The sequence below is a fragment of the Mercenaria mercenaria genome, chromosome 4 (genome assembly GCF_021730395.1).
Source record: "Mercenaria mercenaria strain notata chromosome 4, MADL_Memer_1, whole genome shotgun sequence".
In the NCBI taxonomy this organism is placed as follows: domain Eukaryota; kingdom Metazoa; phylum Mollusca; class Bivalvia; order Venerida; family Veneridae; genus Mercenaria; species Mercenaria mercenaria.
This window is the reverse complement of record NC_069364.1, coordinates 87960518-87987007: the sequence shown is the minus strand read 5'-3', so window position 1 is coordinate 87987007 and position 26490 is coordinate 87960518. Positions and strand designations below refer to the sequence as shown.

The 26490-nt window shown below is 33.9% G+C and overlaps 1 protein-coding gene across 2 annotated transcripts; it reads left to right on the top strand.

The window, feature by feature from the left end:
* The first annotated feature begins 5340 nt into the window (after nt 1-5340).
* On the top strand, nt 5341-26445 carry LOC123553563 (sialate O-acetylesterase-like). Of its 2 annotated transcripts, XR_008370716.1 has the most exons (10): nt 5341-5449; nt 5845-6045; nt 13983-14104; nt 20787-20925; nt 21420-21707; nt 22200-22333; nt 22597-22712; nt 23088-23245; nt 24475-24676; nt 24785-24922. XR_008370716.1 is itself a non-coding variant. In XM_045343263.2 (9 exons), exons 1-9 carry the CDS (start codon nt 5386-5388, stop codon nt 25043-25045), a joined length of 1569 nt encoding a protein of 522 aa, XP_045199198.2. In that variant the 5' UTR covers nt 5341-5385; the 3' UTR covers nt 25046-26445. The 2 variants fall into 2 exon arrangements, 1 of the variants encoding a protein (XP_045199198.2); XM_045343263.2 differs by lacking the exon at nt 22597-22712 and having other exon boundaries at nt 24785-26445.
* The last annotated feature ends 45 nt before the right edge of the window (nt 26446-26490 follow it).

Genomic DNA, 26490 nt, shown 5'->3' with positions numbered 1-26490 from the left:
TGACATCAACACTTCATGATCATAACTGGCCCCTTGATATAACTTAGATATTACAGTGAAATAGTTTTAAACCCAGTAAACAACAGACACATTTTCGCATATGATATTTGTTAATTGTTTTTTACATAGGAAAACAAAACCATTTTTCAAGTTCTGCATCCAGGAAATGTCCAAGAATAATGTGTTAATGGATCAACATCGTACTTATTATCTTGGTCACTCTCTGTTTGAATATAGGGAGACTGGACAGTCATTAGGAAGGATAATAAGACTAACAAGGAAATTTTCAATGACCGGTCAATGTGACTACTTTTGATAAATTTTGACACTATATGATTAATGAATATACGTGTTTACACGTGTCTACGATCAATCTAAGGAGCGTATACACGTGCATTCGCGTGTCGGTAACAATTAATTGATTACTAAAAGTATCACTGATCTATTTTTGATAAATGTTGATACAAAATGTGGTCTTTTTTTGTAAGAGGAGAAATCCCTGATTGCTTGACAACTGTGCAGGCGCCATTTACCTCCCTTTACAAGTCAAACTTAATGCAGATGTTATTAATAATAAGGATTTATTGACAAAATGTATTTAATATTGTCAAGTTACATGTTTAAGCATAACTAAATAAAATTTGTTTTGCAACAACCATTTGTTTTAATATTATGGTCAAACATGTTCAAAAGACTATCTGTAAATAGAGGCATACCACTAGTTCATGGTCAGATTAGATTCACCCAAAACCGTGAAAAAGATAATAAAGGCCATTTCTATAAAATCTGCTCATAAAAGCTATTATTAATTTTGTCATCCCGTTTGACCATAAATAGTATATTATTTAGCCCTGATGCCCATATGTGCAGTTGAGCAATACCGTTAGAGGAAACATGATTCGTGCCCAGTTTTATTATCTTCTATCAGGTGGTGTAGGAACAGACGTCCGAACAGATGGACTGAGAGGTAAAAATAGTCATCATGCGTACTACGTGAACTCATTATCCGCGTGCAAGAAAATAATATACAATTAAACCAAAAATATTATGCCAATAAATTATGACATCCATGATTGAATGCTTCATAAAAGAAAAAAAGTGAAAAAAATCGAGTCATATTTACAGAAAAATGTGTAGAGTCAAAAATTAAAATCATTTTGAGTCAAAATCCTGCTGCTGTAAAACATTTTTGTCTGACTATAAAGAAATAAGCTTTGCGCCACCGCGCTGACACAATTATTTCGTGTAAAATAACAAAAACCCACTTTCTGGTCAAAATATAAAGAAATCCAGTACATGTACTTTTGGTTCAACATGCATCCATACTTGTTACAGCGAATCATTTCTCTCACTTGATATTTACAGTATACCACAGTGCACTGTACGCACTCACCCTCACCCTCACCATCGGCCCTTCTTTCAAAATGCCAGACCGAGCAGCTGTGCAAGATTATACATGTATATTGAGCGTCGCGGTTGTGTATTTTTTTGAAGATTATCATACTATTTACTTCAAATCCGATTGCATGATGCAGCAAACCAGAGTAAAAGATAGAGGACTGTCTTTAGATTAACACCCGCAATAAAAGTCACAAAGGACCAGGCTTTTGTCACCTTCAAGCTTTAATACTAGTACGTACATATCCATTACGGGAATTCATAATGATGTTATGCATACTGCGTAAATTATTGCATTGAATTACCAATAGAAAGCATCAAACATTACCAACATTCAGTAAGCTGAAAATTGCAGCTATGGTATACTTGGGGATTTTGCTACTCCTGGCTGAAACAGCTCCTCCCGGCGAGACCTGAAAAAAAGCACCTTTTTTCGTCATGTGTTTGTTTACATAATTCATCTTAAACGACATTTTCAGTCGTGTTTGTAAAAGTTTTCTGACCACTGACAAAGACTACTAGAGAAAAATAAATTTGGATCTTATAAAAAGCTTTACTAGATGGCATATTGAGCGTCATTAACAAACAACAATATTTTAACGGTGGAATTAAACTACTTACTATTATTTCAAATCCGATTTCAGTGTGCCACATACTAGCTTAAAGGATGGAGGATAACTGCCCACATAATACCCGGACTGAAGATGACACAACATATAGAAAGATCCTATGGAAGCAAAGAATGCAATCAAGCAAAATGATTGACTGAGCCTGTTCATGTAGGCATAGGAAATAGAGATCAATATAATTGCACCTTTACTAATCCTACCAGGTGTTCTGTATTACAAAAGTGCTTCTAGTGTGACATTTTGATACAAGCAAAACTGTATTATCTGCACTATTAATTACTTACTGGTACTTCATTTTATTATTGTCTTGTTAAAAGTTAATCTTTTACCATATGTAAGTTGACAGAATCATAGGAACCATGTTTGGAGGGGTAAATCAAACACAAATGAATAAATCCTATATGTTTTTGTTGTGCAAAAAAGTATGATATTGTGTCTAAAAAAGTTTTCATTTTCCACTCAAATGTGTTATTGCAAGGGAAGTAAACTAATAGATATCTCTGCTTATAAGTACTAGCCCAAGGCAAGAGTTGTCATTCTTTGTGGATCACAACTTTAAATTAAAAATTAAAACTTCTGTTATTGATATTAACAAAACTATCATAATGATAAACTTCACAATTTTGAAATCATTTTGGTTATTTCAAGGACTTGGAAACCAATTTCTAGACTTTATTTAATGTATTACTATCATTGAAAATTTTAGGGTCTATCTCTAGTTCATGAGAGGTAACGAATGTGGAACGCCTGTCATGCCACAAGCGCTTGCTTTAGCTGATTACACAAATGAACTCGATAGAAAATATAACACCACCGAGTCCAAGTCGCCTTCTGGACTATTAGCGAACAAACGTTTCTAAATATACACATGTATTATATACCTATATAAATTCTGTAAAAAATCGGCTTGCATTTCACAAGTAAATATGAACAGGCAGAAAAAGTCCGTATTGTACCTTTTGTATTGTATGTTGCCGGGCTACTTTCATTAATATGCATGACCTGACGCAGTTCTATAAACAACAAACAAAAAGGTGGAGGTATATAATAAGAGTGTCATTATAACAATAGCTAGATCTGGGATTTTGTATTCGGCACTCATGGATTTTGCAAGGTCGGATTACACACGGCGCTTGCGCGCCTCGTGAGATCCGACCTGGCAAACATCCACTCGAGCCGAATACGGCATCCCAGATCGAGCTACCGTTATATTAACCTTATTGTATACAGCAGAAATTCGCATAGATGCTATACGTATTGCTTAACTTTTTACACTGGATTACCATTGAAAAGTATGAAAGTCTCAAATGCGATCGCAGTGACATCCGGAATTAGGATCTAACTCTTCTATGATCACAGTGGACCAGACACCAGTTGCCTTAGACAAATAAATGTGCCTAAAATGGGTTATGGTATGCAACGAAAACTGCGTGGTGGTTATACATATTGCATTTAATTACCATTTGAAAGTATACAAAACATTACCTACATTCTGACTGTTATTTTATTTAACGTGTTCTTATAGTCGGTGCTGTCCCCAGTCTTAATTAGTTCGTTCATAGTTTGAGCAAAATAAAGACATTTTTGTTCTATATTTGTTTGCAGAGTTTATTTTTTTCCATTTCCACATACTTTGACGGTCATTTGATTTATCTGTTTTGTGCATTTTTGCTGGTTATAAACTTTGATTGCAGAGTCCCACATAACTTATATAAAGAAGAATGCTTTCCAAGACGCCTGGCTCGAGGAACAAAACAAATATAAAACTTGTTCCTTACATTTGAAAATGTCATATTTTCTTTTATTTTATCTGTCAAAAGAGTTTTCTTCAAATAGCTGTTCATATATTATCCGAGTTGAATGATATCTATTATAAATTTTTAAGGACGTCCCTTAAAGGGAATTCCTATAGTTTTTTATGCGCATTTTTCTGCGCAGCCTACACTTTCTATGGAAAACTGAACTGTAGTCAACATTTATTGAAACATGTTACAGACAATCTTAAATATGAGGAATTTTGAATGAAATAACATTTTTGATAAGTTATATCAGTAATCAAATGTTGATACTGGTTTATGTTGTACTGACAAGTATCATGCCTGACAGGTATCTTGCTATTTTTGTGGTTGTGTTTTCACATCGCATTTTAGTACAAAGACAGTGTTGTTCATATAATGTAACATAATTGACTTAGTACTGATAAGACAATATCATCTTTCAGATTATTTAGCATTCAATTATAGAAAGAATTAAGAATTTTTAAAACTTTTTTAAACTTTTAGCAGACATACATGTAATCAATTTGGCCAGGTTCGCGCCATTTCCGTCCGAACTGGTGTTGTATTCTAGCAGTCTTAACATAAAATTTAGCCTGGTGACCCATACATTTTTATTCATTTTTATGCTCACAATACAATTATCTATACACAAGAAGAAAAAGAAAAAATTCTATAAAAGAGTTTTTTCAAAATTAAAAAAAAATATTCTTCACTATGGGTATTTTTCATTGAAAAAAAGTCCACGAAAGTAAATATAAAACAATATTTTTTTTTTCATTTGTACCCATTATTGTAAGGATAGAGTATTACAAATATGACTATGATATCAAATAAGTATATTAATAAAATCTGTAAAAAGAAAAAGCCGTATTGTGCTGCCTGGATGTATATTTTGGTTGGTATTTATAAATAAGCAGAAAATTATGGAAATGTTGAAAAATCGCTGTCAGTTTCAGCAACAGTGGATGTGTTCAAAACATTTTTTCACAACAACAAGCCTGGTGACCTATTGTTTTTATTTATTCATTGTTTTCAGCACAAATTTTCCTGTCATATATGTGAATTTAAAAAAATTCTATGAAAGGAAAAAAACTATAGGAATTCTCTTTAAGTTGCTGTTTTACGTATTATATTATTAAACTATTATATGTTAAATATACGAGAAATTATTACGTAACTATTATGCAACTGAGATGATAAAACATAGGTCACCTTGGTGATCAAGACCATAACATTGGACTTGTTTGTAATTTCCAGGATGTCATCTAATTAGACCGGTCATAGACGTTACTGAAGCATATGCTTATATGACCTAAATTGTGTCGGTGCCACGTTAAATCCAACAAAAACATTTTTATAGCACTAGTAGTGTATCAATACCATTGTTGACATATTATAGATGTTGATTCTTTTTAAAGAAACATGCACCTTAGAAACAAAAGACCGGCTAAATACTGCAGTATAGTCAAATGATATGCGTTACATTTTCTTACATTCGAATGCCGTTTTAATTTTCAGACTTTTATCAAGGTCACCTTATCACAGTTAATTATAGAATGCTTACATTTTAATGTGGAAAAATGGCAGTGTTGGAACTATTATTTTGCTTCTTTTTAATGTCAAAAATATGTAGTTGCAAAACACGTGAGAACTTGTTATTTCTCTACATATACTTACTGAATTGTTATAATTAACGCCCTCATTTTATTGGGATTAAAAACAATGTCATAAGACTCATTATATCTAAACAATGAAATAGCCATTACAAGGAAATTTACAATAACAGGATGTTAATGTAAATTATTTTGAATGTCTCTAGACCTTTATCTTTGTTCCCTGTGAACATTGAAATTGTGTCGAATTTCTGATGAATGAGCATGGCAAAAAATATTAAAACAGGTTTAAAAGTTCCTGTAAATGTATATTTTCGTTTGTGATGATATTTGATAATTTTATGAAAAGAACAAAACAGTTATTATTTTATTTTTTTTGTTGTTTCATAAAATATGTATTACACATTCAAATTTTATATAACGCAGCACTTTCCCTTGCCTCGTACTATGGTGATAACATGGTGCTACAGAAGGCTCCTGCCTCCAGTCAGATATGGGGTTATGCTGATATGGTCGGTTCTACCGTCACTGTTACACTGGGTGACCAGGTTCGTGTTCAAACTACGGTGTATATGGACAACACAATTGGAAGAAATGTGTGGAAAGTCCTTCTACCCCCGCAACAAGGTTAACAGCTCCTTGTATCAAACAATGCCTTAAGATGAGTATGTCTTAAGTGGGATCTATTGATGACATAAAACAGTAGTTTTACATTTTGCTCTATGTGGTTTTCAAATCAAAGGGGAAGATATTTTTCTGACCAAACAATACGATATGATCATTATATCATAACAGCTAGCTCTTATCATAATTTACTTTAAAAGTATTTATACATGCTCTTCTTAAAGTTATCATAGTGACCTGAAAAGAATTATTCAAACTAACACTTGGGGTCTCTGTTATGATCTTAAGCGCGTACTAATAAACTTTGATAATGTGGCAGTTGAGTCCAGTAAGTCCAGGGGTGTTCAAAGATAACCCTTCATAGATCTATTGTAAAGCAAATATTGGATTTACCTGTTTTGGAAAATAGATAGATAGATATTCTTTATTTCCTCCAATAAGAAGAGCATGCTATTTACAAATAATACAAATATATACATGTACAACGTTACAATTACATTAGAAATACAAATTTACAATATTCACGGGAAAATATATATCACTATGTATATTCTATAAGAGAGTCAAAATAACCAAGCTTACATGTATGTTGACATAAATTATGTCTAATACAAATATGTCATATGGTCACTGTGGTATACATAATTGCATACAATCTTATAAAAGGATATTATAAAGTGGATGCGACACATAATGAGTGAACTTGGATACAATTTTAAAAAGCGTCACCCTCGTTTCATCTTCTATATTTTGACACGGAAATCCTGACAGCATTTCCAGAAGTTGTTCTTTGTAATTCAGTTCACAGAAAGTTATAAACTTTTCACCTCCTAGGATAGCATGTATTTTTCTCCATAATTTATGTCTATACATGTCGTTTAAAGGACAAAATAACACAACATGATGTATCACTGATCTCGTAGAGCGTCGACATTTTGGACATATTAGAATACGTTCTCTTGTAAAAATTTGACTTATAAAAAACACAACAGTCCGACAATAGGGTAAATAATCACGATATAACTGACTGAACCGCCAAGAATTACACGGTACTATTTCGGTATGAATGCTTAAGAAATCAGATAAAGTAGCATCGTTTATCAACCTGCTAATGTACGCAAAATGTGCATGGTAACTTAAAGTTGATTTAACAGTTCTTTTCCAGACATTATTCGATGGAAAACTTTCCCTGTAGTAATAGTCATAAAAGTAAGTAATCATGTTATACTTTCCAAAGATTCTGAAGACATCCGGTACAAAACCTAGCATTTTACTTGGGCTATCCATAAAACAATTAAGACGGAAATCAAACATACTCTTCACTCGATTGTCTCTGTCTAAATTACATAACTGGCCAAAAAAGAGCAGTTTCCGTTTATCAATCTCATGTTCAATTGAATATAAACCAATGAGGCTTAAGGCAACATCTGTTCTGGTGTGTCGTGGTAATGATTGCATAGATTTTATACATTGTCTGTGGATAATTTCTAGAGAGTGCAATTGTGTTTGTGTCATAGCAGACCAAAGTTCACATCCGAAAAGAGTTCTTGGCAATGCAATAGTCTCATAAAGATGTTTGGCCGATATTGGGTGTATCCCACCACTGTGTACTCCACAATCTGCGAAACTAAAGTACGTTTTGCGCAGTTTCGTACATGCATCCTTGATATTTTCATTTAAGCACATATATTTATTACACTTAACACCTAAGTGTACGTAACTGTCTGATTCTAGCACGCTGTCACAACCTAATTTCCATTTTCTTAAGGTTTTCTGGTAATGCTTAGGTACTTCGTTATAGACTACAACACTACTTTTCTTAGCATTGTATAAGTAGTGTTCCTTTGTCGAATTTTCATAACACATAGTCATTAGACCGTCTAATCCAGTTTTGCTAAGTGACGTCAGGACCATGTCGTCAGCGGAAGTGGGACAACCATAGCTGATGTTGTTAATACGAAAACAATGCCTCGAATTTTCAACTGTATCTATTAAACTATCAATAAAAATTAAGTATAAAAACGGACTAATGCACTGGCCCTGTCTGGTTCCCTGTTGGATCTGGAACCAGTCTGAAGTATATCCTTGTGTTCTAACACAGCTTTGTACATTTCTAAACATTTCGACAATTATTGTAAATATGTGTTTGTTTATTCCCGTTTTGAAGAGCTTTAACATTAATATTGGATGTGAAACTCTGTCGAAGGCCTGTTTTGCGTCCAGAAAACATGTAAACAGTTTTGCGTTATTTTCCTTTGCATAATAGATACTTTCGCGTAATAACAGCGATGTCATGGTACAACTAAATTGTTTTTGAAAACCACCTTGCATGGCATTCACTTTCACGGTATTTTCCTGGTTGATAATATGTAATATGCATTTTTCATATAACTTGAGTATTGTCGAACACAGAGATATAGCGCGATAACTGTCGGGGTCTCTTTTGTTTTTATTTGACCCTTTGTATAGTGTAGTAATAACACCTTTTTTAAGGTTGTCTGGCACGTACATAAAGTCAGACATGCTTTGGTATAGCTTTGTGATTACGGATACTATAACGTTCCCGCCGTTTCTGATATGCTCATAATTAATTTGATCATGTCCGCTAGCTTTTCCATTTTTACATGTTTTCAACTGTTTTCGGACCAACTCTTCATCTATATTAATCTTTTCAAAATTCACTGTTTTCAGTGATTCGGTAATATTGAACAGTTCTGTTTTGCATTTCGAAATGTATTCATGATCAAAATTTTCACTTTGAGTGGGTTTGTATAAGAGCTCAAAATACCGTCTCCATCCTTCATTTATGTCTTTGGGTTCGCTGTACATTTTGCCATCGAAGGCCATTTCAAAAACAGGATCATTCTTTTTCATTTTGCGTCTTTTGTTGATCAATTTCCAGAATTCGTTGCTGTCTATTTCAGCGGCCGTGTCTATCTCATGTTCTAGTTTTTCTATATATCCTGTAACATACATTCGATGCATATGTCGAAATTTCCTTTTAGCTGATTTGTAATTCATATAACTTGTACAGTTTGTGTCTCTTGGCCTATTTTCGTTAATCCATGTTTGCCTTTTATTTAACATACAATTGTGCTGCTCTGTAAGCTCACTATTCCAGTAAGGTTTTATGTAAGGCTTAAACGATTGTTTAGGTATGCACTTTTCTGAAACAGATTGCAATATACTAACAATAGACTGGTATAGTTTTTCAATGTCCTGTTTAGATTTAATTTCAGTATATAGCAATTGCTGTAATTGAATATTTTCATCTAAGCTACAACGGTATCTTTCTAAAATATCGGGTTTGACATGTTTCCAATTAATAATACGTGTATTCGCCTTAATATGGAAATTAGACATATTCGACTTAACAGAGATATTTAATGTACATACAATCGGACGGTGCGTTGATACATTTAAGCAGTCGTCGTCTAATATAGCACAGGAATCAACAAAATACACATGTTCAGACTGTAACAGTATATGATCAATTAAAGTCTCTCTATTACTGTTATATGGTACGTTACTAAACATCGCCCCAGAGCACAATTCTGATCCTTCAATAGCGATGAGCTGATTTCTGATCATAAGATCAACTAGCAAATGCCCCCGTTGATCAAAATGGAAAGAATGTTGGTTCCTGGAAGGAAGTTCAGTATTGTAATCTCCCATGATTAAGACTGTACCTTTATCACTGAATCTACATATAACGTTTTCTACATCATCCAAACTGTTCCTAAATGTCTCTACAGAATGGTTTTTACATGGAAGATAAATTTGAAAAATATACAAATATTGACTTGGGGAGATATTGACCTCAATACCTATAATGTATCTGGATTGTATATTCAATGGTGCAATTTTATCATTTAGCATCTTGTTCCACATTATGGCGATGCCGCCTTTACCAACCTTTCTATTACCCATAATACTCAAATCTGGGTCTGCTATAGCTAAACTGCTATAGTTACTATTTATACAATTTAAAAAGTTAAGGTCATAAGAATAAAGCATATGTTCAGCAATGCCACATATATGGATACAATTACGCTCAAGAAAGTCGCTAAGATAACTGGAACTCGACATAATACCAGCTGAGTTCCATGTTCCAACTCTTAATCTATCATTCACAATATTATACATTTGCAAATTATCAGTTCACATTTAATCGTCAAGGTCAATGTTTAACTTTTCATACCTATTGTCACTATTGAAACCGCCTTGAAACCAATCTTCTGTTCTATGAAACCTTGGGGGGTTCCGGTTTCGCATTTTGTCATCTACATCTTTGTTGTTGAAACGCCCACGGTACATGCCATAGGAAAGCCATGGTCTACATGTTATTCCATACGGCCAAAAATTTTCCTCGGTCATACAGTCAGCATTTTCATCATCTTCTACATTAACGCGTATGACTACTGACCCAAATCGTGCTTTTCTGAAAATTGTCACTTTTGTAACTTTAGGCCCCCGTCTTCTTATATAATTTGCTATCTTTGTTTCTGTAATTTTTGGACCAAAGCCACCAATATAAAAACGCTTGGGTCTTTTTCTTACATACTGTTCAAAATCTTCCTCATTGTCTGACTCATCATTATAATCATCTTGATTAATATTGTCGTCGTACTGATTACCCCGATTATAATGAAATCGGAATTCACGAAGTTTGTTTTCTTTTGAAACTGCTAGTTCTTTATTAATCACTTGAAAGTTGATATTGCGCTTCCGTTGGTCTTTTTGGGTATCACGACGCCTGTGTGCATTTTGCTTTTTACTAAAGGGTTTTCGGTCAGATATTATAGTTTGGATGGGTTGCTGATTTTGCACAGCTTGTTCGCTACAATTATTGTTACTTTGCGATGAAGGGAGAGAATCACATGTATTTATTTGATTCTGAAAGGATTGCTTTCGGTGGTGTGTCGGACTTGGTATATTTGTCTGTTCCGCTCTTTGATCTGGTATTATTATCTGAGAGGAAGAGGTTTCCGGAGGTAGCGGAGAGACCTGATCTTCAGTTGTCACTAACGCAGACTTAGTGCATTGACTTGAATTTTCCACTTGACCAATGCCAGTTTTACCGTAACAGACACTGACCGATCTTTGCAAATTTTCTACCGCCGTCCTCATTGATAACATGTAATTCTGGAAGGCGTGAAGATGACCGTTCTGTTTCAATTGCTCGGATTTACAGCGTATGCGTTCATCAGAAATTGAGGACTCTATTTTGGAAATGCTAATATTTAGTTCATGCTTTATACATCGATATAAGAATGTATACCTTTAATTTCTGATGTGCGTTCATTCTCTTCAGCAGCATTTTTCTGTTTCATTTGCAAAATATCTGCTTGGAGTGATGAAATCGTTTCCTTTAGAAGATCGATTTCTTTCTTACATGGACACGTGACAGCTTGAGTAGCATCTGATGTTTCTTTTGGTGTGGAATGGCAGGTACGTAAGCTCTTAGATGCGCTGAGTATATCCACCAGAATTTGATAGTCATCTCCTTCGGCTACAGATAAAAGCATATGTATATCACGGCCTAGTTTTGAAGCTACTGATTTGCCATATCGCGTTTTTACACGCCGTTTAAGTTCAATATCACGATTGTATGGATAATCATCAGATTGTCTGATTATTTCAAATAACATCTGACGTGTACGCTCCAAATTTGTCTCTGAGTTTTGATAATCCAGTAAAAGTTGATCTATGAACATATCCGATGGTAGTTCCTCTAGTAGGTTTTGCAGACGATGCACTTCGGCTAAGTCAGAGGTTTCATTGGCCGCCAGCAATATACTTGCAGATGAAGTGTACACTTTATTAGAATTTAGCATTTGCGAAATGTTTGGTTCAAGAGATGCCGCATCGTTTTGTGGCTCATTTGTCAACTTGTCACTTTTAAAGTTTGTATTGTTAACGGGCACCTTGATGTGTGTCTGACTGTTAATCTCAACAGGCTCTAACTCGATCAAAGGATTATCCCTTTCCATTGTCAAAGTTCACACAGGGACAGACGATCGCCGTCACAACACAATACAAAATTTGTCTATAATACAGTTACGATATTTGACCGTTAGTGCAATCAAATCGTGAACACTTTTTACGGGATGGACTCTTTTTTGACATCTGTGTACATCTGATAAGAGGACAATATGAGAATAAATTTTCATCAAAAAGTCATATTTCTAAGGTACAAGCTACCTTGTTAGTACTGTAATCCAATAAAATATCTCTTTATCCATAAATCCATCCAATATTTATGTACACCATAAGTCCAAATTTTATTTAAAAACACAATTTTGTCGGAGCTTCAAATTTGTGCATCCGCCATATTTTTTTTCTTCTTTGCTCCATTATCAAAGTTTATTAGTAAGTATTGAAAGCAACAGAAATATCATACGCTACCACGACAAAATAAAGTATTAATGAAATAATCGCTTCCATAAACAGAAATAGAACACTACGAAATTAATCGTTATTTAAAATGTAGAGATGGTACCTACCCAAATAAATCAAAGGGGGACAACTCTGAATTGATCAATAAACTGTAGCCAACATTAAACATTGATCAAAAGTGAAAGAAGAATCAGATAGGTCCCTTTTCAAACAACTTATCAGGCAGACAAAATATGACCTACATTTGTTTAAATACCTTTGTATTAAATATACAATATGCACGCTTTTCTCATGGCTTACACTGACAGTTATTTTGTAAGTTGTAGTGAGGCCCTGATAGAAAGTTTAGTAATACATGAAGATTATATAGAATAATGCATACATTCCTTTGAAGAAAATTAACGACATTAAGAAACGTTATTAAGTTTTGATCTTTTAGCCAAAGATGTTTATTTATTGTTCTCAATGGTGATACATTGGTTTACACAACATTTATATATCAAAATGTAAAATGTATATATCCAACAATGAGAAATAACAAAAAAAGTTAAATTGATAACACAAACATTCATTGTCGTCAAATATAATTACAATGTTTTAAGGTAGTGGTTGTAGTTACTACATGTTAAGGTAGCTGACAGGTAATGACTCTATGTAATGCATTTTAAGCAATTCTCAATTTAAACATTCTCTGGAGGGAACTAGCACGATCATTTGCTTTCCTTGAAAAACGAATAAATGCTGAAAAAGCATATGGAGATTACTCTATTTGATGATTTTCGTTACAGGTCAACTACCCTAAACAAACTAAAAGGTGTTTTATTTATTGTTGAAAAAAAGTAATCGGATAATTTTAGATATCAACATTAATTTAAAACTTATTCTGTTTACAGTACTTGAAACAAGTTTTTTGTTGGGGCCTCTCATTTACAAATATATCAACAATTATCACCTGAATTGAGTGCATTCATGAGTGGAAAATATTGATGGTAAAATGGTGTACGTGTTTATTTACAATATAAAATCTTTAATAACTTCTTTAAGGTATATTTTTGGTATGGTTTTGGTAAGCTTATAATAAAGAGCATGTCATTCTCTTTCACTCAGAATTTTTTTCAAGCGTATTAGACTCTTGGCTAGTCTTGGAATTTGACTTTTTTAAAAGACAAAAGGAAGTTCAGTATAGGCTCTTTCAAAATGTTGAAAGTAGAGTAAACTTACCTTATACTCTATTGAATTTATTTAGCTGTGGGAGCTTTTGATATAGACTATAATTGGGGAAGTCCTAAAATCTTTGAAGAACGGTCAATACAAGAGTTGTCCATTTTGCTTCAGATATTTTGAAAAAGTCATTTTTTAGGTATCAAATATTTCTATTTTTGACACGGAGAAGAGGAAAACCATAAATATATTTAGAAAATTGGTGTACTTAGCTATCATTTCACTCTGGAAAAAGCCTATAAAGATGAATTTGAATTTTTTAGGTACCATCTCTATAAAATGTATTGCTTTGCTAACATGTAAAAATAACAAATGAACAGGTCATGGCCCAGTAAACATAACGGTAACATCCGGATTTGAAAGTTTGACAATAACGAACGTTATGTTCGGTGATGTTTGGCTATGTTCAGGACAAAGTAACATGAAGTTTACTCTCAGTATGGTGAGTGGTCTGCTCGATATATGAGCCGTGCCATGAGAAAACCAACATAGTGGGTATGCGACCAGCAAGGATCCAGACCAGCCTGCGCATCCGCGCAGTCTGGTCAGGATCCATGCTGTTCGCTAACGGGTTCTCTAATTGTAATAGGCTTTGAAAGCGAACAGCATGGATCCTGACCAGACTGCGCGGACGCGCAGGCTGGTCTGGATCCTTGCTGGTCGCATACCCACTATGTTGGTTTTCTCATGGCACGGCTCATATTATCCTACTTTATGACTTTATTATTGCTCTTGTATAGTAGTCGCAACTTGACCGCGATGGTTGACCTTAGGCTGATTATTCATATCGATTATTTCATTAGTATGAATAAGGGGTGCTTAGGGTATCCGTGTATATTTATATGCAGTAAGTTTGTATACACTGCACTCCTTTTCAATAATAGGTTGTGCCTCATTATGTATTATAATACAAAGGTTAATGGTCCGAGAGCTCACGGACTTTTATTGCAACAATTGAGGCCAAAAGAAGTTTATACATTTTTGGAAACAATATTTCATATCCTCCATGAAAACCAATTTCTTAAGTGTCAAAGCCGTGCCTATCTATATTTTGTTCACTTATGTTTGTGATATGGGAGGTTAAACTCACTTGTAAAAATTTAGGGGGTAGGGTAAAGTTTACGTCTACCATTTTTTTCAATGTTTAGTTACAGTAGCTATTTGATTGTCAGTAAATGTATATATGTCAACCAATGTCAGCAAAAAGAAATTCATCAAAAAGGAATGAGAGGCAAACTTGATATTTAAGGTCAAAGGTCAAATTTATGTACAAATCACAAAAATTGGCATATTTGAAATTTATTTTATTCTTAAAAATTAGTTTGTTATCATAAGTCACTCAGTTTTACTTATGTAATGTGTTTATATCAGCCAAAGTCAGAAATGTAAATCTTGTTGCAAAACGTCAAGGTCAACCCTGATAATTGAAGGTCAAAGTTCATTTTCATGCAAAAATGTGAAAAATGTTACCTTTACTTTTTTAATCTGTTTAATATGTATTCGCATTATTAGTCACCGAAGTTAATTTGTTTTAATGTCTGTATGTCAGGCAAAGTCAGCAGTGCAGATGTAACCCCAAAACTGCCAAGGGTAAAGCTTATATCAAAGGTCAAAGGTCAAATTTGAGTGAAAAATTGCATGAATAGCTTCCTGTTTGAAATATAAATGCTATTCCTAATCATTATTAGTAATTGTTCGTGATTTATTTTAATGTATATATGTCCCACAATGTCAGTAATAAAGATATCGTCTGAAATCAGAAAAGTTCAAATGTGATATTAAGGGTCAAAGGTCATTTTCATGTAAAAGGAAGAAAAAAATGGCTCTTTAACTTTTCTTCTTGCTGATAATATTTTGTCGATATTAGTCAACGATATCAGTTCATTTAATGTATAAATGTTAGGCAATGTCTAGTATGCACATACAGTTTTTGAAAACATTTAAGGTCAACCATAATATCAAAGGTCAAAGGTCAAAGAAGTGAGTAAAATGTTGCAAAGATATCACCTATTTAGTATTTGTTTTGTCATTTTAGTAACTGATCGTTGTTCATTTTACTGTATATATGTGTGACGATGTCATAGAAGAGAAAATAAGTCAAGGTCAAACCTGGTATTGGAGGCCAGGGGTCACTTTTGTATAAAAAATCACAACCTTTACCATACTTACTCATTACTTTGATCAAAAATAGCTTGTTGTTATAATTCACTGTTAGCAATTTACTTTAATGTATACATGTCAAGCAAGGTTAGCAATGTAGGTCTTATCCTTATAAGTAAACGGCAAACCTATTATCAAAGGTCAAAGGTCAAATCTGTGTAAGAATTCGCAAAATAACAAGAATTTTGCAATGATTTTTGGTTGCGGGTTTATCCCGCTACCAAAGTTAAAGTGTATTTCTGACTATCATAGCATCTTTATTTTATTCCGAATCACATCCAAAAGATGTTCATGTGCTACACAAAATAGTCCCATTCATGCACAGTGCGGATGAAGTACCAATGAACAAGCAATTCTTATTCAACCTGTATCCACTCACACTAACCATTTAGATTATATAAAATCTATCAATGATAAGGTATTCCAGCCCATGGTTACATCACAAGCTGGGTCAGGCAGAGTTCATTTTAGATATGAGGCACATTAAATTTGTATTTATTACTCATTCATGTATATTCATAGACTGGCATTTTAAACAGAAAATAAATCTACCAAAAACCCGCAACCATCAGACATTTCAAGGCTTCGATTCTTTATTGTGTAGGTTATTTCTATCACTACTAGTAAAACTGATCAGTATTCATTTTCAAATACATACAACTGACAATATCACTGTTGAAATAATAATGAAAAGTAAGTCAAGGTCAAACCTGACATTAAAGGTCAAAGGACATTTTCATGTAAAAATTCAAAATACAGCATTTTTAATTTCTTCTTCGTTACAAATTATATTGTCATTTTGTTCATTGAAAGCAATTTTGTCTTATGTTTATTTGTAAATCAATGTCAGCAATGCAGATCTAATTTCAAAAACAGTGATTGTTAAAGCTTATATCAAAGGTAAAAGATGAAATTTGCGCGAAAGTTCGCAAAAAGTAGCATTTTGCAATTAATATCTGATGGTTATTCCTTGAAGTCTCATACATGTATATACATGTATCTATATATGGGTCAATGTCAACAATGGAGATATCATAAGACATGGGTCTAGATCAGCCCTGATGTTAAAGTTTAAAATTCATTTTCGGGTAATAAATACAAAAGATAGCACTGTTATTTTATTTCTTTGTTCAAACATATCTTGTTATAGCTTGATGTTAATTCATTTTAAAGTTAGCCTTTACCTCCTTACTTCTTTACTGCCTTCCATCTTCTTATGACCGTTTTATATTTTATGATTAGATGCGGCAATGAACTGCATCGTATTCTGCAGGTCGCTGATATCTCTTCACGGCTTGGTCTCAAATGGGATGTCTGTTGGCCAAACTTTCTGGCGTGCTTCTTCCAGATAGGAACAACTCTGCAGAATGTGAAACGGTGTTTGTTCCTCTGATCCGCACTGACATTTAGCTTTCTCTGCAACTCCTAGCTTCTTCATATGTTTTCTCAGGCCACAGTCTTCAGTGCGCAGACGGAAGACAGTTAATTGGCTGTTTAGCTTGTGTAGACAGTCATGATTTGGCGGGTAACCTCCATTTATGTTCTTCCAGTCTGACGCAAAGCTGTTCTTCCACAGAGTCTGAGCTTCTCTGTATGAAGTTGGAGGTTTAGGCTGTCTTTATCTGGTTGCTGTCTTTGCAAGTTTGTGCTCAGCTTCATTTCCAGATGTGCAGCAATCTATCGAAAGGCTACATTGTTGTTCTCAGGCAGGAGACTGATGTTTTTCAACAGCTGTCTGATTAAGTTGTCTGATGGACCTGCTGAGAGAGCCTGAAGAGCTGACTTGGGGTCTGTTAGGAATATATTGTCCCTTTTCTCCTCGCCCATACTGTTCGAGTGTCGCCGATGCGAGGGTTTGCATCTGGATCTCTAGTTGGAGCATCTCTTGCCGACTGTATGAGAGAGTATGAAAGAGGAGCTGTCTGAAAATTTGATGTAGGCACCACCCCAAGCTTTCTGAACTGCTTTTTCCACTGATCCATTGGTATATTCTTGGATGCAAGAGTGTGCTGGATAGCGGTTATTGATCATTTCTAGCGTAAGAGATTGTTGGTAAGCCTGATTTTGCTTTCCCCTTTCTTCTACTCCTGGCACCTCAAATCTGATCTTGGGAGCAAATTGTCTGGGAAACCATTCATTGGGCTCGAGCGGCTCTGCCTCTGTGTCCAGTGCTGCTGCTTTCTATTTTTGCAGTTTTTTGACGATGTGAATAAGACTCTGTCTTTTCAATTTGTTTTTGGTTCTGCTCTCGAACTTTGAGTGGAGTGGGTGGGATGGTAGTCTCTTTGCCTTCTCTGCACGGACAAAAACTTTGTACTCTCGTCTTGTCTCTAATTATTCAGGGTTGGCTGTCTTTTCGATTCATTTTATTTGAGTTGTTTTCATTGCCCCCTGGATTATCCTCAGACCTGAAATTTAACCTTGTCCAGTTTATTTTTACTGGTTTTGGAAGCAGGTACCAATGAGGTTGATGCGTACTCTGCTATGTATCGTACTTTGCCTGTGTAGACTTGCAGAGGATCTTTGCATTTACTCCCCAACTTGTTCCTGCCAGTTTTTTTCATAGTGGCGAGTTTTTTGAAGGCCCTCTTCTTTGACCTTTAATGTCAGATTTGACCTTGACTAATTTTTCATTATTATTTCAAGAATGATATCATCTGTTATAAGTACATTGAAATGAATAATAATTAGTTAATAGTTTTTAAATACCCTAAAAAATAATGAAAAATCGTTGCAAAAATACTGGGTTTTTTTGGCTAATTTTCACGCAAATTTGACCTTTGACCTTTGATAATAGGTTTTGCTTTGCCTTATTTGGATACGACCTACATTCCTGACCTTGCATAAATTGCCAACAGAAAATTCTAACAAGAGCTATTATTTTTGAACAAAGTAATGAGTAAGTATGCTACAAATTGATCTTTTACAAAACAATGACCCCTGACCTTTAATACCAGGTTCGACCTTGACTTATTTTCTCTTCCATGACATCGTCTGACATATATACAGTAAAATGAAAAACGATCAGTTACTAAAATGACAAAACAAATACTTTTAAACAATAAAAAATATTACAAACAGGTGATATTTTTGCAACATTTTATTCACTTTTTTTACCTTTGACCTTTGAAATTATAGTTGACCTTGAATGTTTTGGAATAATATGTGCATACCAGACATCACCTACTTTTTATACATTAAAATGAACTGTTATTGTTGATTAATATCGACAAAATACCATTAACAAGAAGAAAAGTTAAAGAGCTATTTTTTCATTCTTTTACTTGAAAGTGACCTTTAACCTTTAATATCACATTTGAACTTGTCTTATTTTAGACGATATCTTTATTACTGACATTGTGGGACATATATACATTAAAATAAATTACGTGCAATTACAAATAATGATGTGAAATAGCATATATATTTTAAACAGAAAGCTATTCATGCATTTTTTCACAAAAAATTGACCTTTGACCTTTGATATAAACTTTAACCTTGGCAGTTTTGTGGTTACCTTTGCACTGCTGACTTTGCCTGACATACAGACATTAAAACAAATTAACTTCAGTGACTAACAATGTGAATAAATATGAAAAATGTTAGAAAAAGTAAATGTAAAATTTTTCATATTTTTGCCTGAAAATGAACTTTGACCTTCAATTATCAGGGTTGACCTTGACGTTTTGCAATAAGATTTGCATTTCTGACTTTGACATGATATATGCACATTACATATATAAAGCCGAGTGACTTATGATAACAAACTAATTTTTAAGAATAAAAATAAATTTGAAATATGCCAAAATTTGTGATTTGTACATAAATTTGACCTTTGACCTTAAATATCAAGTTTGCCTCTCATTCCTTTTTGATGAATTTCTTTTTGCTGACATTGGTTGACATATATACATTTATTGACAATCAAATAGCTACTGTAATTAAACAGTGAAAAAACTGGTAGACGTAAACTTTACCCTACCCCCTAAATGTTTACAAGTGAGTTTAACCTCCCATATCACAAAGATAAGTGAACAAAATATAGATAGGCACGGCTTTGACACTTAAGAAATTGGTTTTCATGGAGGATATGAAATATTGTTTCCAAAAATGTATAAACTTCTTTTGGCCTCAATTGTTGCAATAAAAGTCCGTGAGCTCTCGGACCATAACCATCGGGGTCAAGTTGCGTCCACTATAAAGTACACTGTATGTTTGAACAATCATTTTGGAACTAACGTCTATATAGAAAGATATAGTCACTTAAGCTAAACTGTTACTATTCTTCATATTACCTTGAACTTAAATTGCAATCATATTGTAGATAGGGTGTTTTCGCGTATAGCTTTTATTTTGCGATATAAGCCTTTAGAATTTTGTTTCTACATTAATAAATTGTGTTTTAGTGAAACAAACCAAATCTTTTTATCTTCTTAACTAGATATGAATTTTCAACTAAGAACTGGTTAAACTGTAAAATTCGAGGTATGTCATTGGTACATATAGAGAAATGTAGTGACTTTCGGTTTATTCAAAACCCCTAGTATATTGTTGGCTACTTCCTGTCATCAGATCACATTAAACTTGTTGACATCCATTAGTGTCAATGGCTAACACTGGTTCAACTGGTTCACAATAACGTAACTATTTTTGTACACGAAATATATTTTAATTGATAAAATTAAAAGCCATGTCAAGACACTGAAAATTCCGACAGCCTAATTACACATTACTACACTATAGTCTGTGTTCGCCTACGTAAGTTACGTATTATAGATATGCTTGTCATTTAATCGTGAAGAAAATACTTTTTCTTTGTAAATAAATGTTGTTTCTTGGAAAATTACCAGACATTATTATTAATTGACATGCTTCCTGTATATATCACTTTCATATGCTTTCTGAGTTTCTCGATCACTTCATAATAATTCTTTGTGATGAAAAATGTCTATACATGTTCAAAGGTATTCAATGCCAGTGAAGAAGTAGCAGACGCTGTTAACTATCCAGATATACGGTTGTTTACAGCAGCCCAGAAATGGTCGAACAAGACTGAGTACGAATTGCTTGGTGTTGAACAATATTGGAGTATGCCAAACAGCGGTAAAAAATTTCGGAAAATGTTACAATATCATTTGACGCCATCGCCACTGTAGGCAAAACTTTATCTGCAAAATGTTAAAATTCTTTTAAGACACTAAAATGGAGCGTTTGGTTGAATGTGTCAGTGTCAGTGTAAAACACATGTCCATTTTCATTTGCAAACAATGTATATAATATTACAATGAACTTTTACAAATCCGGCTTTTTTTTTCATTATTTACAAGAACGTTTTGTCAAATTGCATGATACATTTGTATGAAATTAATACTTTCTGACTGAGTCTCTATTTCTAATTCTGAACTGCCATAAGTAATATTGTCTAGTTTACATTATTTTCTCTATGACGTTTTCATATTGTTTTGTCCGAAAATTTAGAAACGTTAAGAGCAGTTCCCGGTCTTTCAATAAGCCTAGGTGTTTCCAAAATTATCAAGTGAAATTCATTTCCCTTCTTTAAAATGCCAATAACATTAATGTATACACTACCTTAACAGATTCAGTCGGCCACTCAGACTGGAGCTATTTTTCCGCCGTGTGTTGGTTGTTTGGAAAATATCTGTACAAACATTTACAATACCCGATCGGACTTATTGCTACTGATTGGGGAGGCACTCCTGTCGAGGCTTGGTCATCCAAGGATGCTATGGAGGCATGTGAACCTTCAGTGATCGTAGATACATCTTCAGTGAACGAAGCTCCGCAGAACATGCCGACACATTTATGGAATTCTATGATCCACCCTTTCTTAAATCTGACTATATATGGTGCTGTTTGGTATCAAGGTATATTATGTTTGTTTTCATAGCTTAATGGTTAGTGCTCTGGCTTCACATGCGCAACTGCACCGGAGGCTGGGCTCTCCAAATTAAACGCACTAATATTCTTTCGTGTGTGATCTTAAATTGACGTCCTGTATAGGTGCTACACATCCTTTATTTAAAAAAAAAACAACAACAACTGGAATTGGTGTGTATCCAAAAAACGAAAAAAAAAAAGAACAAAAAAAAAAAAACGAAAACAGAACATGACTAGCAGTCGCCTGTATGGGCAGGCGGCGGCGACGAAAATAGAAGTTAGATATTATGTCTGCTATCAATGTAAACTTGTGCACGTTATCTTTACATTTATGCGAGATCTCGGTTTGAGAAATGAAATACATGTAGACAACCAATAAAAAACGTTTTACTCCAAAGTTTGGAGAATACGAACCAATTCTTTAAATTTTTGGGTTTAATGCCGTTTTTTTCAAGAGTATTGTTGCTCTGTTTACATAGGTGAAGCAAATATGAACTCCCCGCCGGATTTGTACAAATGCAGATTTCCTGTGATGATTGATGACTGGAGAAAGAAGTTCCACGAAGGTTCAGCCGGACAAACCGATGTCATGTTTCCGTTCGGATTTGTTCAGGTATATGGTTACATAAACTTACACCACAAAAAAGTATACACGTTTTTCCGCCTGAAAGACAGTAAACATAATTATTTGTACCGCCTTGCCATAAAGCAGTGTGAGATAAACATATTGTGAGTGTATGGATTGAACAGGCACTGCTGAAAACTGAACCATAGCCGATATTTCTTATCTTAATTTCGGTATTTGGAAAGTCCCATTGGTAATGATAACAACTAAACGTAGTTACTTTTTCTAGATTTATTGCTTTTTATCAAAAGGTCTTGATGCCATATCCTATGCGATGCAAAACTGGAGATTACTTTCATGTATTAATACGTACGCTACTAGACGCAAATACTCGAGAAAAAAAAGAAAGAAAAGAAAACAACAACACGTATGTTGTTTTTCTTTCACAATTTACAAAGAATGTAAGTTCTGTTCCCACCAAAAACTAAACTGTCTCATGTTACAATTTATTTGTATGGAAATGATTAAGATGTCGTGAAAATGTTTTGACAATCCATTTTATAGATAGAGCTAAGATTTTTTTTTTGTGTGTTCAAAATGACCGTAATTTATAATAGAAAACACCACACAACGATTGTTTTTTATGATAAATTCAAAATTAATCAAGATATTTTGAAATTTATAAAACTTTAAATAGTATATAATTTCGATACTATTATATTTAGAGAGAAAACAAGGAAACACCGTAATGGAAATGGGGATCACTGATTTTGTTAAGATGAAGTTGTTTTCCTTTTATCAGCTGGCTCCTTGGCGCAATGACTCTACAATTACAAAGGGATTCCCTGACATTCGCTGGGAGCAGACATGTGACTTTGGCTATGTACCTAATGCACAAATGCCCCAAGTGTTCATGGCCACGGCCATTGATCTGCCGGACTTTTCGTCACCCTACACCAGGTAAGTAAATAAGCGAATCAAACAATGTCTGTGGAAATAGTTTTAACACCAGTAGCAAAAAGAGACAAAGATCCCGTTAATTATTGTTATTTATTTCCAGTAAAATTACACAACATAATGTTACGTTTAAACTACATCTACTTCGAAGAAATGTTATTGACACATATTTTTACTTTTGCTCAATTCAAATAACAGTTGAGATTCAACATATGGACCAACGGTTACTATATATATATGTAGTCACTGAATGCGCTGCGGAAATAGTAAACAGCTTGACCTCACAGGTTCACATACTATTTTAGATGGATCAACCATCATTTAAATGTGCCGGTCTTTTTCTTCAAAAGTAGCAAAACAGTTTCAATGGAAATTTTTACACAACGTTATATTTACAGAGCATAAACTCAGTGTTATGAAATTATCAAACGGAATTTGTAATATATGCAAAGAAAACGAGAAACTTTAGTGCACCTGGTGTGGGAATGTCATTTTGCCAAAAATACTTGGAAACTTTTAAATAAGAACTTGAACTACCTGTTTAGATATGTCAACATCTGTGATTCTGCTTTTAAATTTGCTGTTTGATGACAGGCAAGTGAACAAATTGATTAATACAATTATATATGAAACAAAATGGGAAATTTGGAAATATAGAAATAATAGTAAATTCAATAACAGCTATCAGTCAATAAGAATCTTTTATAAACATCTAGATAGAAAAATTAAAGAACAAATAAAATGGCACAATACTGATAATAAAAAACTAAAGTTATTGAAATCTATTGAGGCCATTTCAGATACATATATAGACGTATAATTTTTCACAATGTTGTGTATGATAAAATATTTGTAAGCTTGACAAAAGAAACTTCATCTAAGTTTACTTGTCATTTCGTTTTCGAACAAGTTCTATTTCAATGGCGAAGTAACTATTGTGTTCAATATATCACTAAATTTATTATTCATATGTTTATATGAATTGGTTGTTTAATGACTTCTTTTATGGTTATTGTTTTGTAAATGTTCATACCTTACAAAAATCAATGGGGTTATCCGAAGTGGGAGCCCGAAAAAAAATGTGCCGGTGAAATGGCACTAACTCGATCTCACATATGAGTATATATTCTGTATTAAAAGGCCTGTCACATTCTAAGGCATTAAATCCTTGGATTTTGCTTTTATCATATTGTAAGGCAGTATTTTAAATGTTATAGTTTATCTCCTTGCAGTATACATCCTAGAGATAAACAAGATGTCGCCTACCGCCTTGTTTTGTCAGCTCTTCAAGTGGCTTACAATATCAAAACAATGGGGAAATTCTTAGGCCCAATGATAAATATTTATACAATGGGTCCCAATGTCAATACACTGCGAATGATATTTGATAACGGAACATCACCAATAAAAGTTAAAGCGAAAGACGGTTTTGAGGTAAGATATTTGTGAAGTTATTTTCTTTCTTTTTTTTTGGCCATATTCGTCATTTTCTTGTCTGGCGAATGTCTCTTAATTTTTGTGTTACACTTTGATTATTTTCAGATTTGCTGCTCTGACAATAACAGATCTAAATGTGATGGCACCGACTCAAAATGGTTAGCCTCTCCGATTGTCGATTATGATAACACGAGTGTAACGATTACGTCATGTTATAGAATGTGGACGATGGGTGTACGTTATGCTTGGAGGGAGTCGCCATGTCCAATATTTAAAACATGTGCTGTCTATAGCAAGGAGAATGATCTACCGATGCCGCCTTATATGAAAATATTTATAATCAACGGAACACATATATACCGTTAGTGTGAAGGATGTTGTTGCAGAGTTTCAAAATAAACGTCTGTATATTGAAAACCTTGCCTTTGAATTTTAGTTTTATAAGTTCTTGCACATTTCATATAACACTGCAGCCCTTTCCTGAAGCATTTTTCATTCATATTTGGAATAAAACATTCTTTATGAGCTACCTAGTAAGAAAGGATCAAGTTTTTTTTACAAACTGTATAATAAAAAAATGATTTGCTACTTTGGCTTGTGAACACGATATACACACAGTTTGCAGTTGATTTCAATCAAACTTGCACACAACTTGTACTGGCATAATAGCTCGGTTTCTTTCGAAAACTGTTATGGCCCCTTAAAAGGCAATTATGGCATTTGCAGCCATATAGAGACTTCATTTATGGTTTGATTTGATACAAACATCATTAACAACAATAGATAAATTCATGAAACTTGGTAAGAATGTTTATCTTGGTGCCTCCTATGCCAAGTTCAATACTGGATCATATGGGTAAAAAAACTAGGCCACCTAGTCAAATCAAAGGAAAAGCTTGTCAACACTCTTGAGGCCAAATTTTTGACCCTATCTTCATGAAACTTAGTAAGAATGTTTATCTTGATGATTCCTAGGTCACTTGTGAAACTTGAACACGTGGGGTTAAAAACTAGGTCACCCGCTCAAATCAAAGGAAAAGCATGTTAACATTCTAGAGGCCATATTTATGACCCTATCTTCATGAAACTTAGTAGGAATGTTTATCTTGATGATTCCTAGGCCAAGTTTGAAACTGGGTCATGTGGGGTCAAAACCTAGGTCACCACTCAAATCAAAGGAACAGTTTGTTAACACTAGAGGCCATATTTATGACCATATCTTCACGAATCCTGGTAAGAATGTTTATCTTGATTATTCCTAGGCCAAGTTCAAAACTGGTTCATGTGGGTCAAAAACTAGGTCACCACTCAAATCAAAGGAAAAGCTTTTTAACACTCTAGAGGCCACATTTAAGACCCTATCTTCATGAAACTTGGTAAGAATGTTTATGTTGATGATTCCTAGGCCAAGTCCGAAAGTGGGTCATATGGGTCAAAAACTAGGTCACCCGCTCAAATCAAAGTAAAAGCTTGTTTACACTCTAGAGACCGTAATTATGACCCTATCTTCATGAAACTTTCTCCGAATGTTTATCGTGATGATTCTAAGGCCAAGTTTAACAGGTGAGCGATATAGGGTCATCATGACCCTCTTGTTACATGATACATTTTCTTATTTCCTTTCATGATAATATTTTAGATAATTGAGCACATATATAACTTTAACGCTTTTGGTTTGCATGCATTTTACCCGTATGGTATGTTCTACTTTCTTCTTATTTGTTTCTCACGAAATAAAGACCTGAGTTTCCGAAATAAAATATTTTCAAAAAGACTGTAGTCTCTAGGGTTTCGGCAGGTCAGTGCAATTT

Excerpts from the sequence above, each read along its gene's own strand:
- LOC123553563 (XM_045343263.2), top strand. The coding sequence starts at position 5,386 with ATGGCAGTGTTGGAACTATTATTTTGCTTCTTTTTAATGTCAAAAATA. Across the intron at positions 20,926-21,419 it reads TTGGAGTATGCCAAACAGCG|ATTCAGTCGGCCACTCAGAC; the intron begins GTAAAAAATTTC and ends CTACCTTAACAG. Across the intron at positions 23,246-24,474 it reads TTTTCGTCACCCTACACCAG|TATACATCCTAGAGATAAAC; the intron begins GTAAGTAAATAA and ends ATCTCCTTGCAG.